General features: G+C 32.1%; 2 protein-coding genes and 1 long non-coding RNA gene across 8 annotated transcripts in view; 1 reads left to right on the top strand and 2 right to left on the bottom strand.

Annotated features, from left to right (window-relative positions):
• Positions 1 to 17,366, top strand: part of LOC117314740 — a gene marked incomplete in the record, with an annotated part of 896,274 nt that overhangs the window by 662,054 nt on the left and 216,854 nt on the right.
• Positions 3,042 to 5,253, bottom strand: LOC117314776. The gene is made up of 2 exons (XR_004529594.1): positions 5,206 to 5,253; positions 3,042 to 3,129 (listed from the first exon to the last, which is right to left on the bottom strand). It is a non-coding gene; the product is annotated as an uncharacterized LOC117314776 (long non-coding RNA).
• LOC117314766 overlaps positions 9,792 to 17,366 on the bottom strand; it is a 29,602-nt gene continuing 22,027 nt past the window's right edge. For 2 of the 6 annotated variants that reach the window (XR_004529583.1, XR_004529582.1), the window contains 8 exons: positions 16,844 to 16,961; positions 16,492 to 16,618; positions 16,165 to 16,238; positions 15,627 to 15,715; positions 15,150 to 15,255; positions 14,767 to 14,869; positions 10,438 to 10,502; positions 9,792 to 10,047 (listed from right to left, as the gene is read on the bottom strand). Coding sequence is in view for 2 of the 6 variants with exons in the window: in XM_033868872.1 (XP_033724763.1) it covers positions 9,925 to 10,047; positions 10,438 to 10,502; positions 14,767 to 14,869; positions 15,150 to 15,236 (378 nt within the window). In the remaining 4 variants the exon portion in view is untranslated. The other 4 variants (XR_004529585.1, XR_004529584.1, XM_033868872.1 and 1 more) reach the window with 4 other exon arrangements.

Below are 17,366 nucleotides of genomic sequence, written 5' to 3'. Positions count from 1 at the left end.
TATTGAAAAAAAAAACCCTGACCCGGGGTCACGGTTTTTTAGGCTGGATAAAAGAAAAATAAACGACATGGCATCCTACAACATTTTTCTATGTGTAAAACCATAACCCCCCCCAAAAATTATACGACACTTTTCCCAAATATCAAATTGTTTTTTTTGGGGGAACCCATGTAGAAGAGACTTTTTAGATTTTGAGAACCAGCCTAGGGGAGTTTGCATTTATTTTTGGAGGACGGTCTACAGTTTTGAGAGTATGTGAAGTAAAAGGGTTTTTGTTGTTTTTAGATAAAGTATTGAGAAAGGGGGAAAACCTTTTAGATTTTTTTCTTTCTGGGTTTTAAAGGAGATATAGTAAAATATGCGGTTGGTGGGCAGGAGCTTGGTATAGGAAACAATATACAGGTATTAAAAAATAAATGTTGAAGTTCAGTAAAAGGGGGTAGAGTAGCAAAGAATTATTGTGTTTGTAGGAATACAAGATAAGGGTTTTTGTCAGCTTCTTTAGAAAAATCAGGATCATCAACATATGGGGGGAAAATGGGAAAAAAATTTGGAAAAACATTTACCAACGTACATAGAGAAAAAAGGGGGTTGGTGGAATTTTTCCTTTGCTAACTAGTAGAATTTTGCTTTAAGGGTTCAACGGGAATGAGGTTTTGAATTCGATATGTTTTGTATGAGACGTATTAGTTGAATGCATTCAAAGGAGATTTCAAATTTACAAGGAAAAAAATAAGTAAATATAGGAAAGAAGAATCCAACTTTTCTTTGAAATTTTATGGATTTTGAATCCGAGGGATGTTTATCTTTTTAAAGTATTGACGAATGGGTTACTTGGACGCTGGCGAACAGAGGTTTCTAAATGTGTTAGTGATAAGTCAGGTCAGAGACCTATATACTAGGGATTCGCGACAACCGCTTTTCTCGCAGAGTCACGACCTCACCTTTTGTTCTCATGACCGGAAGTATATTTAGCACGAGATCTAGCGAGACCAAGCGCTGCGGCTGCGCAATAGGTGGATATCAGAGTTGTTTATATTAGTGACATATGTGCCGTGCCAAGAGTGTCACCGCGTTTGGCCGAGATAACTTCATACTGGCGATAGTTATACCTTTGCACTGTAATGTATATCGGCAGATGTGAACAACGATATTTAAGTAGTGTCTTACCGAAAAAAGCACCATTTTTCCGTTAAAGATTTATATAGAAAAACATGGAAAATGTCGTCCGATTTTCTGCCATTAGGCGATGATCTAAATTTAGATGTATAGAGAAATATACTGACGACGATTTTTATATTTTCGATAGTGATACTGACTTCAGTCAGTGCTTCCCTAATTATACCGGACTCTTACAAGGGGAAATATAATCACCTGTGTTATTTTCTTTGTATCTAAATACACTTTATTAATGACAACTGTCCAAGTATTGAATCACAGGGGCATGTCTAGTTTTATATTACAGAAATAGTCATAAATACCTATATATATTGACAATATATATAGGTATTTATGACTATTTCTGTAATATAAAACTAGACATGCCCCTGTGATTGAATTACAGATGCTTGATCTTTTCTTGCTAATGTATACCGACGACATGGCTTTATTTGTTAACTGCCCAGAAGATTTACAAATTATGTTGGATTCTTTTATATGCATATATCATAAAATGGAATCTGGTGGTCAATGTTGATATAACTAAAATCATGGTGTTTAGAAATTGTGGACAAATAAGAAATAATGAGCCATGGAAATATAATAATGAATAATAATGACAATATAGAAATTGTTGACAGTTTTAAATTATTGGGTATGCTGTTCAACTACAATGGGAAGTTTTACAAAACACAAAAACATTTTGCAGAACAAGGCAGAAAAGCTTTATTTTCTCTGACAACTTCTCTTAGAAATCATTGCTTGAATGTAGAAACTCATTGTTCTATATTTGATTCGTATGTAAACAGTATTTTACGTTATGCATCGGAAATATAGGGATTTCATAAAGCACCAGATGTCGAAAGCGTACATTAGAAATTCTGTAAAAAAAAAATACTGAACTTAATAAGGTGCCTAAATCAACTTGCAATGACTTTGTTTACTGTGAATTGGGTAGATTACCATTAACTATTATGAGAAAATTAAGAGTGTTCAAATATTGGTGAAACAGTCGGGTAATCTGGTATTGAAAACATGTCTTGATGAAATGGTAAATGAGAATGACGTGTGGATATGTGACATTAAGAATGAATTAGCCGCTTTAGGTATTGAGTACATGTTTTATTCTAAATCACCAGTAGACTATGCTTTTAAAAGCATTGAGCAGAGATTGACCGATGTTACAAAACAAAACATGTTAACAGACATCTAGTTCTTCGAAAGGTAGATTATATATCGATATCTGATAGATAGCCACTGTGTACAGTTTTAAACCTATAGAAACTAAATATAAATGTATGTGGAGCATCCTCACATAAATTAAATATAGAAATAGGTAGACATAATAATATTACCCAAAGAAATAGAACCTGTAACAATTGTGATTTGGGTGACATCGAGGGCGAGTTTCATTTTATTTTGATGTGTCCATTATATACAGGTCTGAGGGTAAAATGTATAAAACAATATTACTACAAAAGACATTCTGTTTTAAATTAATCCAACTATTATCTGTTAATAATGTTAGAGAGTTGTCAAATTTAGGTTAATATCTATACTTGGCTTGCAAAAGACAAAATTTATTAGTGTAGATAATTTTATATTGAACAGTTTTCATGTACATGTATGTAACACTCTCCTGTACACATCTGTAGTTGTTTAATGTTATATATCTTATATACCTATAGGCCTTAGAGCTCATCTGCACCCACCACTAGACCAGTGATTCGTTGATTTATTTCACCAGCAGTTTTACAGTATAAAAACCAGCAATAAAACTATGCCTTTTATCTTTTTTTAGAGATATTTCTTGTTTATTAGACAAATGCTATAGCAAAAGTCTTAAGTAAAATGAAAAACAAAAACAAACAAAAACACCGTCATGTTTGATGATTGATAATATTTTATTATTTAGTATTGAAAACTTTGATAGGTCATGTGCCAATGGTATATCTTTTCTTCTTTGGCTTTCTGAAAAAAAAATCAAGTTTAATAAGTATTGATACATTATGGTATAGAATAGGCAGAGAAGCTTCTATAAGATTTAAATTTGAAACATTCAAATTTCAAATACCCTGCAGATAATTCATATACCCCAAATGTTGATTAAACAGATTCGTAAATTCAAAATTAACCTAAAACATATATATCTAAATATGAATGGACACATTAAAGTTTAATTAGGGAATGAGGACACACCTGAGGGATTTTTGTCTTCCAGAGTACAGGTAAATATTTAGATTGTATACTGCACAGCATGCCTTTAGTGAACTCTGGTATTTTGGGGAGATGGACATGGCCAGCCTCAGGACAGGTGTTGACAATGAGACACACCTGTTGATTGATGTATATCTCAAAGGTAATAAAGGTGTGGCCAATGTCCTTATGGTTTGGATGGAGTGGGGCAGCCCGGGTGATCACCATGACAATATTTGTTCCTGTAGACCCAGAAGTACAGGTACATACTCTACAGTCTGAATGGACCCCCTTTGAGTTTATTAGGAGATGCCCCATGACTAGTGTTAATGTCTTTATCAAAGGTGAGGTGTGATCAATGCCCCAAAGGTTTGGGGGGGGGGGGGGGGGGGGGGGGGTGCTATATATCGGTCATAATGGGGAAAAAATATATAACATTTTGATTTTATTAATTTCCCACACAATACAATAAAATATATACCGCAGTATTTAATGTTTTGCTATGTGCAAAAGATATAGCTATTATATCCCAACACACTCATTCCTCGATCAATCCCTGCAATTCTGTATCAAATATCTGTGTTGAAACACTAAATAATTTACAAAAAGTATAATATTTAATTTAATTTACATTAGACTGATTTATGCTTTTATCAATTAGTTTCAATTAATGCATTTCTTTCAAAAATGGCTTATTATTCATGAGATCAGTGTTAACAGAAGTCATGATTATACTATATAAAATTCTACAGATTATAGCTATCAAATCACTAATCTAATCATAAATATGATATTAAAGTTGAATTGAATATAATTAATGGATAGTTTGAATTATATACACCTTCCAGTTAAAAACAAAATAGACGATAGTATATATATATATACCAGCCATCTTTTTCTCTTGTTTTGTTTACTAATTTTCACCGGGCAATAACTAAATATTCACAATGAATTACACAACAAATTTGACTAAACGCGATACAGTAACTATCGAGCAACACTTATTTGAAAACCATTTTGAAATTGGTCAATAAATAAAAAAGGAGTTTAACTGAACCATGTAGCACTGTACATGTCCTTAACACCAGACATTCACAGTATAACCATCATTTGTTTTGTTTACTTATTTTCACTGGGCAATAACTAAATATTCACAATGAATTACACAACAAATTTGACTAAACGCGATACAGTAACTATCGAGCAACACTTATTTGAAAACCATTTTGAAATTGGTCAATAAATAAAAAGGAGTTTAACTGAAACCATGTAGCACTGTACATGTCCTTAACACCAGACATTCACAGTATAACCATCATTTGTTTTGTTTACTTATTTTCACTGGGCAATAACTAAATATTCACAATGAATTACACAACAAATTTGACTAAACGCGATACAGTAACTATCGAGCAACACTTATTTGAAAACCATTTTGAAATTGGTCAATAAATAAAAAAGGAGTTTAACTGAAACCATGTAGCACTGTACATGTCCTTAACACCAGACATTCACAGTATAACCATCATTTGTTTTGTTTACTTATTTTCACTGGGCAATAACTAAATGTTCACAATGAATTACACAACAAATTTGACTAAACGCGATACAGTAACTATCGAGCAACACTTATTTGAAAACCATTTTGAAATTGGTCAATAAATAAAAAAGGAGTTAAACTGAAACCATGTAGCACTGTCCTTAACCCCAGACATAAGCGGCCCGACATAAGCTAACCAGCACGGTAATCGCCGTGAAAAGAAGTTGAACGGTCACATGTGCAGTCTTCCGAACATAAAGTACGACGGAATACGTTTGAAACACCAGTTTACATAAAAAAATTACACTTACGTTTGATTCCCGTGATTGGTTATCGGACAATAGTCTTCTATGAGCTGTGATAAAGCTGACCGTGTTTCAGGCGTACTTTCAATATGGCGTCTAAACAGTAGGAGCAGCAATGCACTCTGGGATAAATCACCCGAACTTCCGCTCGGCGGTGACGTTTGGTAAGCCAATGAGCTTGTTGCGAATCCCTAGTATATAGGTCTCTGGTCAGGTTTACATTTTTCAAGGGATAGTTTTGTTTGGCATTGCAGTAAATTATTTTTTTGCGTTGGTATGTCCCTTTTACAGGTTCTGATGACGTTCCATTGAAAAAAAATGTGTACTTTGTAAGAAAATCGATCTTGTTTGCGCGGCCAGGTGAGAGCACTTTACACTAAAATACGCCATACGTGTATATTCACGCCATAGAACAATCAAAGTGTTATTTCTGCAAAATCAATGTTTTTTTTATCGTTGTATATGTATTATACATGATATGTAAAAGTGTCATTAAATAAAAATGTGTATTTTGTATGAAAAACGATGATTTTGTCCATCACGATTTCCGAGTCAATCCCAAGGGAAGTAACTCTTACACTTACAAAATGAACAACACAATATCTGACTCACTATGAAACACTGGCCTATTTATTTATGAAAACACAGATCATAATGTAATTTATAAGTCTTTTCCATAGACCGGTTACAGATAGGTATAATAATTATACATAGTCTAAACAGCACACCTTTCACACTCACTTACACACAATTTCATAAAGGGAAGACATGAAAAATAATGATGAGCAACATAATCATAATAGTTGAAATCTTTTAGTGCTCATTATATATAAGTAAACATGATTTAAGATATATAGATTAATATCTTCCATGCTTCCATCTTTCATCTTCTGAAAATTTCAGAATATTTTCTGCATTAAATTACATAATTTATATATATATATATATATTATAATTTCAGAGTTGTCAACGTACATGTATATCTTTGGTTTCATATATATACCAATACGCTAGTTTCCCACCGCCTTTCTAAACGAGAGTACAGGAGAGTTCCGATTCGAAAACGAGGCGACTGGTGTTGACATTAACGACGGCAAAACTGTTGACGCTGAGGCTGGGGTTGAATTGCAACTTCGTGACACCGATATCGAAAGTATATGCGTAAATTGAAAGTTCCCGACCTGAAAAATATATTGCGGTATTATCAAGAAAGTATTACCGGAAATAATAATATGCTTGTGTCCGTTCTATTGCTTTGAAATCCCGGTTAGAAACCGCCTATGTCGGTGATAATATTATATTGACAGTTTAAGTTTTGACCTGTGGCTAAAGGTAAATCGTGGACAGACACGGAGGGTAAATTAAGCGGGGATGAACTTTTCTTACCGACTGGAAGAAGATTTAGAATCAAAGGGGAAAATAGAGACCTTTACTAGAAATACCAACATGGATCTTTATAATCATTACAAAACAACTTTCGAAGCAGTTAATTTAGTTAAATGAAGTTATTTCTAAATAAACACCCCCGAGTGGTTAAATAGTTAAGACAACTGTTCATGGTTTGAATAGTAAACATATTCTGTTCATTGTCAAAATTACTACGGAGGGCTTTAATAATCAGGAGGTTATCAAAAGACTTGTTGAAGATAAATTTCGGTGATTCATGACTTCATGTGTTGTACCGAGGCCCCTTGTAATGACAAACTATAGTGAAAATATTTTTTTTAATATTATATACAATTAATATAATGTGTTATATTTTGAATTGTTAAACTACATATGTTTATTAAAACGAGAAAAGAGTTTTTCATGTCAACACTAATACGATAACTTTTTTTTATGTAAAACAACATTTTAATTACCTGTTACATTAAATTTTCCAAAGTAAGTTTTGTATATTGTTAAATTATAATGCACAGTGATTTATATTATTGATTAATATTACCATAATTTCTTAAAATAATCTTGTAATTTTAAAATTTTACAATGACAAAAATTCAAAACGTGTTGTGGGCACCAATAAGATAATTACATAATTATACCCATATCTTTTAGTACATTTCTAGCTTTAGGTACTCTTAACCTTAATATTGTTTTCAAAGTGAGGTGCATGAATGACCAAAAACAACAATTAAAATTCGAAAGTTTTTATTTTCTCAGATGAGCAAACAAATACAGTGTATGATCAACATTTTGGAATTCAACATAGCTATTAGGAATGCCCTAATAATTTAGATTTCGATTGAAACCCAAAAGAGTTCTACCAAGGGGAGGTAACACAACATACTGTGTGAAAAGGGTCTATTAAGTGGTAAGTGGTCGATGGAATCCGGCAGACCGCCCTACGTCATCACTCATGAATATTCATGAGAGAGGTTAAAAAGAAACTCTATTTTTAGAATTGAAAGTGAAAGCTTTTTCCCTGTTACTCTTTGACAATGTAAATGGTTTCAACTAAAGTTTGTGATAATTTTCACTTTATTCATGTTTATAAGTACAAAGAGAACACGTCGCAAATTGATACTAGATTGATTTTAAATTTACAGAGTTAAAACGGTACTTTTATGGACCTGTGAGTCCAAGATTTAAATTCATTTTTAACATTACCATTAATTACGATATCAAACCCGATCTTTCGCTGTTCTAAGACTGAGTGTTTCTATATGCTTACAAATGTGATTTTTCTTTTACAAACGTTACCTGGATACAGTAGAGTTATATGTGTAGTTTATATGAAAGTAACCAAACAAATATATGTACATTATTTTGTGAATACCCCATAACTCTCTTTTTAATGGATTGAAATGTATGTATATATATATATATATTATAATATGATTATCCTTTTAATTAAATCATACTCAAAAATTCAAGATCTCAAAAACACTAAAAGTTTTCTAAAAGGTGAACATAATTAGCTTTTATTTCTCAGGGAAGCTAAAAATTACTTGAAAATTCTTTGGCTTCTTAATATGGATGGGTATAAGTACACTGAAAATATCAAAAAAAAGTATTGAATGACTGTACAGCATTGTTGTTCACAGAGAGTATTAATTTCACATAAATACATGATTAGTGTGCCCTGGTATACTATATTATAAGAACATATACAATATTTGAATGAGTGATTTTTACTTGATTTAACTTTTTTTTAAACTTAAACGTATGAAACAGCTTAAATTTACAATATGTACTTGTTATCACAGACCAAAATTAATTGTATTATGAATTTTATGAAATTTTAAAAGTATGGAATTTTAAGAGTACAAGTTCATAAAATATATTCTGGATCCAATTGACCCCATCCTAGAAAGTCCCTTCATTGAAACATTCATATACCCTGTGCTATTAACATTTCTCAGTCACATTAGTTTTTATATACCAATCTACCTACCAAAATGTGCATTGATTAACTGAGAAATGTATATACATATAGTTCACTCTAAGGTCAGTCTGGAGGGTCCCCTAGGCAGTCTACCGGATCCCCTAGGTTAGTCTAACAGATCCTCTAGGTCAGTCTACCAGAACCCCTAGGTCAGTCTAACAGATCCTCTAGGTCAGTCTACCAGAACCCCTAGGTCAGTCTACCGGATCCCCTAGGTTAGTCTAACAGATCCTCTAGGTCAGTCTACCGGATCCCCTAGGTCAGTCTACCAGATCCCCTAGGTCATTCTACTGGATCCCTAGGTCGGTCTACCAGATCCCCTAGGTCAGTCTACTGGATCCAATAGGTCAGTCTACCAGATCCCCTAGGTCAGTCTACCAGATCCCCTAGGTCATTCTACTGGATCCCCTAGGTCGGTCTACCAGATCCCCTAGGTCAGTCTACTGGATCCCCTAGGTCAGTCTACTGGATCCCCTCGGTCGATCTAACTGATCCCCTAGGTCGGTCTACTGGATCCCTTAGGTCAGTCTACCAGATCCCCTAGGTCAGTCTACCAGATCCCCTAGGTTGGTCTACTGGATCCCCTAGGTCAGTCTACCCGATCCCCTAGGTCAGCCTACTGGATCCCCTAGGTCAGTCTACCAGATCCCCTAGGTCAGTCTACTGGATCCCCTAGGTCAGTCTACTGGATCCCCTAGGTCAGTCTACCAGATCCCCTAGGTCAGTCTACAGGATCCCCTAGGTCGGTCTACGGGATCCCCTAGGTCAGTCTACGGTATCCCCTAGGTCAGTCTATTACATCAATTTTCTTTATCCCTTAGGCAATCTTCTGTTAAATTGGGGAAAATTCTTCTAGATTTATCCAATAAATGAACAAATAACAAATGGAATACATAGAATATTAGCCATGATATAATTTTATTTTTCATTTTGATGTAAGCACTTAAAATGTTAAGTATGATGTGACATCTACATCCAAAATTTGTTACTTATTATTATGATAAAATTAAGTGCTAGGCCCTGATGTACTCAGTCAAGAAGTTTTGGGCAATAGTCACAACACTTGTTTTTGTAATGCCCTACTTTACATAATCATCTCAAATTATCAGCCAATGATTGATCGCTAACAGCACATTGAGAAGTGTATAACCCTTGACATTTTGAAGATAAGCATAAGCTCAAAATACTTATTTTTATTTATCAATTTAAATCAATTGATCAACAATATACAAATTATATTACATGTATTAATAATTACTAAATTGTCTTTAGTTTTAATGGATTGCCTCACAGCTTTCACATTTTAATGGAACCATTAATACAGTGAGATCCACCAATATTCAAATCTTCCTGTCACCACTTTTACACTCGTGACATAAGAATGTCCTTTCTTTTGTCAAAGCCATCATTCCAACACAACGGTTCTTTTTGTGGAAGTATCTTCCACAATTTCTGCATTGTAGCTAGAAAAGAGAAATTAGAATATCAATATAACACAACTTTATTACTTATAAAACATTAATGTTATCTTAAAGGGCAAAATGAAATCAAGATGATTTATCTCATAGTACAAAAAGCATTTAAAACACAAAACAAAGTTCAGATACTACATATTCTGCAATCTTAGCAGAACATTTTTGAAACATACTAATATCCCAACATTCACAGAATTTAATATATCTTGTTAAAAATCCCAGAAGATTTGCATTAACAAAATCAGTATTAATGTCATAGAATGACAAAAGAGATTAAAATGTTTTGAACTATAAATTGAAAGGTACTTAATTATGTATTCACAAAATTGAATTATATAAACTTGAAAGTAAAATATTAATGTAAGAGGGTGGACCTACAAGATTTGATTTGTTTTCATTGCTGGTTTGAAATCCACAGCAAGGACATTGTTCATCCAGGTACACTGCGAAATATGAAGAAAAAATTTCTCATGGAATAGAATACCTACATTACCCTCAATATGTTGATGTTTTTACCTTTTTAAATAACATTATGATTGTGCAAATAAATAATATTATTATATGACTAATTATTTCCTTTCTTCTGATTGGTCAAAAAAAGCCTGAAAAGTCTTGATTAAACATGACATTACCTAAATTTCCTACACTTCGGCACAAACCAGTCCAAATTACCAGTTTGGTCTAAATATAAATAATTTGGTTAATACATGTACAACATTCTTCTGCACATTTTCGGCTGAAAATAGAATAGGGGATTTCCGAAATTTCCAGAATTTTCAATGAACAGATGCAATGCTCAAATAAACTAATGCCAAACTTTTATGATTACAGTCGCTTCATCCTTAATTTCAATTTCAAATAGAAAACTTTTTAAATTCTTTTCAATCGGACTATTTCAATTATTAACAAGAGATCCCAGAGGGATCTTGGTGCCCACCATTGAATGTTCTTCATAGGTTCCATGTCAGATTGATCTTTTCTCTACTTTTCTCTTCTTCTAAGTCTTACTAATCTGTGTAAATTCAGAAGAAACCTCTAGTACTTTTCAAACAAGGGGAACCTATATATGGAATTTGAGAAAGATTCCTTCAGTACTTTCTGAGAAATAGCGATAACAAACTTCAATGGTCAAAATCCAAGATGGCTGCCTGTCGGCCATTTTGTTTTCCGATTGGTCTCAAAATGCAGTATGCATAACTAGGCACCTGGGGGAACCTACATATGAAATTTCAGGAAGATCACTTCATTAGTTTCTCAGAAATAGCGATAACAAACTTCAATGGTCAAAATCCAAGATGGCTGCCTGTCGGCCATGTTGTTTTCCGAACGGTCCCAAAATGCAATATGCATAACTAGGCACCAAGGGAAACCCACATATGAAATTTGAGAAAGATCCCTTCATAACTTTCTCAGAAATAGCGATAACAAACTTCAATTGTCAAAATCCAAGATGGCTGCCTGTCGGCCATGTTGTTTTCCGATCGGTCCCAAAATCCAATATGCATAACTAGGCACAAAGAGGAACCTACATATGAAATTTGAGAAAGATCCCTTCAGTTCTTTCTGAGGATTAGCGATAACAAGAATCGTTTACGGACGGACGGACGGACCACGGACGCAGGGCGATTTGAATAGCCCACCATCTGATGATGGTGGGCTAAAAATAAAAATAAGCTATGTTCTTATGCTGCATGTACATTTGTCAGTTTTTATTCACAAACCGCATTAAAATGAATCAGTGTTTTAACAAATGTTTTGTATAATAAAACAGTCATTGAATCTAAATTAGATTGATACAAGGATTCATCAAACCTTAAAGGTGATATTAACCTCAGCCTCGGTAAATATCCCTTTTGCGGATTGATAAATCCTTGTATGAACCTAATGAAGAGTCGATAACTGTATACTATTACAGGGTATAATATATCTTTACATTGAGTAACAGATAATACTATTACAGGGTGTAATAATATCTTTACATGGAGTAACAGATAATACTATTACAGGGTGTAATAATATCTTTACATTGAGTAACATATAATACTATTACCGGGTGTAATAATATCTTTACATGGAGTAACATATAATACTATTACAGGGTGTAATAATATCTTTACACGGAGTAACATATAATACAATACAGGGTGTAATATATCTTTACATTGAGTAACATATAATACTATTACAGGGTGTAATAATATCTTTACATAGAGTAACATATAATACTATTACAGGGTGTAATAATATCTTTACATTGAGTAACATATAATACTATTACAGGGTGTAATAATATCTTTACATTGAGTAACAGATAATACTATTACAGGGTATAATATATCTTTACATTGAGTAACAGATAATACTATTACAGGGTGTAATAATATCTTTACATGGAGTAACATAAATTAGTATTACAGGGTGTAATAATATCTTTACATTGAGTAACATATAATACTATTACAGGGTGTAATAATATCTTTACATTGAGTAACAGATAATACTATTACAGGGTGTAATAATATCTTTACATGGAGCAACATATAATACTATTACAGGGTGTAATAATATCTTTACATGGAGTAACATATAATACTATTACAGGGTGTAATAATATCTTTACATTGAGTAACATATAATACTATTACAGGGTGTAATAATATCTTTACATGGAGTAACATATAATACTATTACAGGGTATAATAATATCTTTACATGGAGTAACATATAATACTATTACAGGGTGTAATAATATCTTTACATGGAGTAACAGATGATACTATTACAGGGTGTAATAATATCTTTACATGGAGTAACATATACTACTATTACAGGGTATAATATATCTTTACATGGAGTAACAGATAATACTATTACAGGGTGTAATAATATCTTTACATTGAGTAACATATAATACTATTACAGGGTGTAATAATATCTTTACATGGAGTAACATATAATACTATTACAGGGTATAATAATATCTTTACATGGAGTAACATATAATACTATTACAGGGTGTAATAATATCTTTACATGGAGTAACAGATGATACTATTACAGGGTGTAATAATATCTTTACATGGAGTAACATATAATACTATTACAGGGTATAATATATCTTTACATTGAGTAACAGATAATACTATTACATGTGTAATAATATCTTTACATTGAGTAACATATCATACTATTACAGGGTGTAATAATATCTTTACATGGAGTAACATATAATACTATTACAGGGTGTAATAATATCTTTACAAGGAGTAACAGATAATACTATTACAGGGTGTAATAATATCTTTACCTTGAGTAACATATAATACTATTATAGGGTGTAATAATATCTTTACATTGAGTAACATATAATACTATTACAGGGTGTAATAATATCTTTACATTGAGTAACATATCATACTATTACAGGGTGTAATAATATCTTTACATGGAGTAACATATAATACTATTACAGGGTGTAATAATATCTTTACAAGGAGTAACAGATAATACTATTACAGGGTGTAATAATATCTTTACCTTGAGTAACATATAATACTATTACAGGGTGTAATAATATCTTTACATGGAGTAACATATAATACTATTACAGGGTATAATAATATCTTTACATGGAGTAACATATAATACTATTACAGGGTGTAATAATATCTTTACATTGAGTAACATATAATACTATTACAGGGTATAATAATATCTTTACATGGAGTAACAGATAATACTATTACAGGGTATAATATATCTTTACATTGAGTAACAGATAATACTATTACAGGGTATAATATATCTTTACATTGAGTAACATATAATACTATTACAGGGTATAATATATCTTTACATTGAGTAACAGATAATACTATTACAGGGTGTAATAATATCTTTACATTGAGTAACATATAATACTATTACAGGGTGTAATAATATCTTTACATAGAGTAACATATAATACTATTACAGGGTGTAATAATATCTTTACATGGAGTAACATATAATACTATTACAGGGTATAATATATCTTTACATGGAGTAACATATAATACTATTACAGGGTATAATATATCTTTTCATTGAGTAACAGATAATACTATTACAGGGTGTAATAATATCTTTACATTGAGTAACATATAATACTATTACAGGGTGTAATAATATCTTTACATGGAGCAACATATAATACTATTACAGGGTGTAATAATATCTTTACATGGAGTAACATATAATACTATTACAGGGTGTAATAATATCTTTACATTGAGTAACAGATAATACTATTACAGGGTATAATATATCTTTACATTGAGTAACAGATAATACTATTACATGTGTAATAATATCTTTACATTGAGTAACATATCATACTATTACAGGGTGTAATAATATCTTTACATGGAGTAACATATAATACTATTACAGGGTGTAATAATATCTTTACCTTGAGTAACATATAATACTATTATAGGGTGTAATAATATCTTTACATTGAGTAACAGATAATACTATTACAGGGTATAATATATCTTTACATGGAGTAACATATAATACTATTACAGGGTGTAATAATATCTTTACATTGAATAACAGATAAGGTGTCAAACTATTAAATTGTTCATATTAAACATAATTATCATTCTAAACTATAAATATTAACACAAAGATTTTTTTACATTTGAAGTTTCTCTTCATTGTTACCTTCATAAAGCAGAAAGGTACATCCTATCTCCCTTCTCTTTGCTTCAACATCTTTTAGAGAGATGTCAAGCAATGAATCTCCTGAAAGATGTCTTTCTGCAAACTGAAAATTTACAAAAAGTAAAAGAAATGAAATATTAATAATTAAAGGTAATTTTCAATTGTGACATACATAGATTAACTGTACCATTCACTTTCCAACAAGCAAATCTCTTGATGCACCTTTCAGTATTCTTCGTCTCATCACGCTGTCTGCATTGAAAGAGCTTATCACTGACTACAAAATGTTTATAAATTATGAAGTTTAAATAAAAATGCTGAAATTGCTTTAACTCTTGCTTCCAGACAGAAATATCAAATATATAGGGTCCAAATTTACTTACCATTAAACAGTATACTCCACAGTTGCAGCTATCTAACTGTTTAGCATGTGGCTTTGATTCCAAATGCCATGATGTATTGAAAACCATGCTTCTATTCACATAATTCCTGAATAATTATAAATCAGTAACAATAACAATATATAATGTGAATATTTTAGGATTTTCAGATCTAATAATAGTTTTTGCAAATATTCTTATATGACTTTCTCAGTAACCAAAGCTTCTAAAATACCCATGTTAACCGAGTAGTTCAACATTTTAATAGTTAATTAAAATCAAATATTGATATCACAATGAAAGCTTGCCTTTTAAAACAAAATCTGAGCCTATGAGCACCATAGAATGTGCATGTGTATAATGGTCTGGTTTTCGTATTGTTTATTTATCCACTAAACATGTTGTTTTTGATAGATGTAAAGTTTTATTATTGTCAATGGTAACTGTGTGAAATATATATATACATGTCTGTTACTTTACCTCCAACTATTGATAGCTCTTCTCTGTTGAAATGCAGTTTCCCCCAGCGGATTATAAAAATAAACTGCCCCTCTTTTTGGTTCCACAATCTGTCAAAAAAATGCATCACTTAGAAACATGACTAACATTTTCCCTGTAAAACTAAATTATTGACACTGTAACAACCAAACTACACAACACATCATTGTCTGAAATTTGAGTTAAGACAAAAACAAACTTCTCACCAATATTTTATTATGTCATCAAAATTTGAAATAGTGTTGAAATTGGTAATTATTTATTTGTATATCAAAACCCCCTACTGAAAAGGTGATATTGGCATCTGCATGGTGATCTATGTTCACTTGAAAATGACATTTTATTACCATTGGTATCCAGTTGAAATCTTCCAACCACTTTTTTGGTGTTCCTATGGATTCACTACATTGCTGATGTTAACTGAATTGATTGTTTATTTATCAAAATACACTCTTGCATTTTTCAATGTTGATCAAATGATTTCCATTATACAAAAACATATCTTTCAATAAATTCTCACCACTATATCTCAGTGACCTCCACGCTGGTGATAAGCTCCAATGATATACCGTAGTCATACTCCATGACTCTGCACTGAAGTATGAAATTATTGCAATATGTTAATTCATTTTGATAATACATGTATATCAAATAATATATCGGTAGGTACATGTATCAACAATGAAACGCTTGATTTACAATACAAATTTGTTAATATAAGGATTGCATGATATGTTTTAAAATAAAAGCACAAATAAATAAATTTAACAACCAATTACAAATAAAACTATATTTCATTATTTGGTTGTTATTTGTAAATTCAAATGAATAAAACTGTAAAACATACCTTCTTATTTGGCACATGTTTATCATATCTATTATATGTTGGTCATTGTCGATACAACTTCGTGTTTGACCTTTAACCCTTTATCCATTTCCTTTTGTGTCAAACAGGCTAGGTAACCATCCATAACCTATAGTTAGCATACAATCAAAATATCACAAAAATACAAATATTTCTTGAAGAAAAAAAATAGATATGATAATATTTTTATGGGAACTGCAAACATTATATTTGAAGCTTTCTGTACATGTACATACTGCTGCTAAAGATAAAGTTCTAGCTGGATAGATTTCATAATACTAAATACAAAGGTGTTAATTACTTTTCAAAAATAAATACCCAGTACAAATTTTACCTGATCTGTCAGCCACTGACCCCTCTTCAAAGATTTGATACCAACATCAGTTAAGTTGAATCCTTATACTTTTGCTAGTATGTAATTTGATACCATATTCTGTCAACATGATTTTGTGCTGAAAAATAAAGTTGCAAATACATAAATATGAAATGTTCCTTAAAAACTAAACTAAAATGGATCTAAATCTAGGGGATCCAGTAGACTGACCTAGGGATTCCAGTAGACTGACCTAGGGGATCTGGTAGACTGACCTAGGGGATCTGGTAGACTGACCTAGGGGATCCAGTAGACTGACCTAGGGGATCCAGTAGACTGACCTAGGGGATCTGGTAGACTGACCTAGGGGATCTGAGTAGACTGACCTATGGGATCCATGTAGAATGACCTAGGGGATCTGGATAGACTGACCTAGGGGATCAGTAGACTGACCTAGGGGATCTGGTAGACTGACCTAGGGGATCTAGTAGACGACCTAGGGAGATCTGTAGACTGACCTAGGGATCTAGTAGACTGACCTAGG

The sequence above is a fragment of the Pecten maximus genome, chromosome 16 (genome assembly GCF_902652985.1).
Source record: "Pecten maximus chromosome 16, xPecMax1.1, whole genome shotgun sequence".
Taxonomy (NCBI): Eukaryota; Metazoa; Mollusca; class Bivalvia; order Pectinida; family Pectinidae; genus Pecten; species Pecten maximus.
The sequence above is the reverse complement of the archived record's forward strand: the minus strand, read 5'-3'. Positions and strand labels throughout refer to the sequence as shown.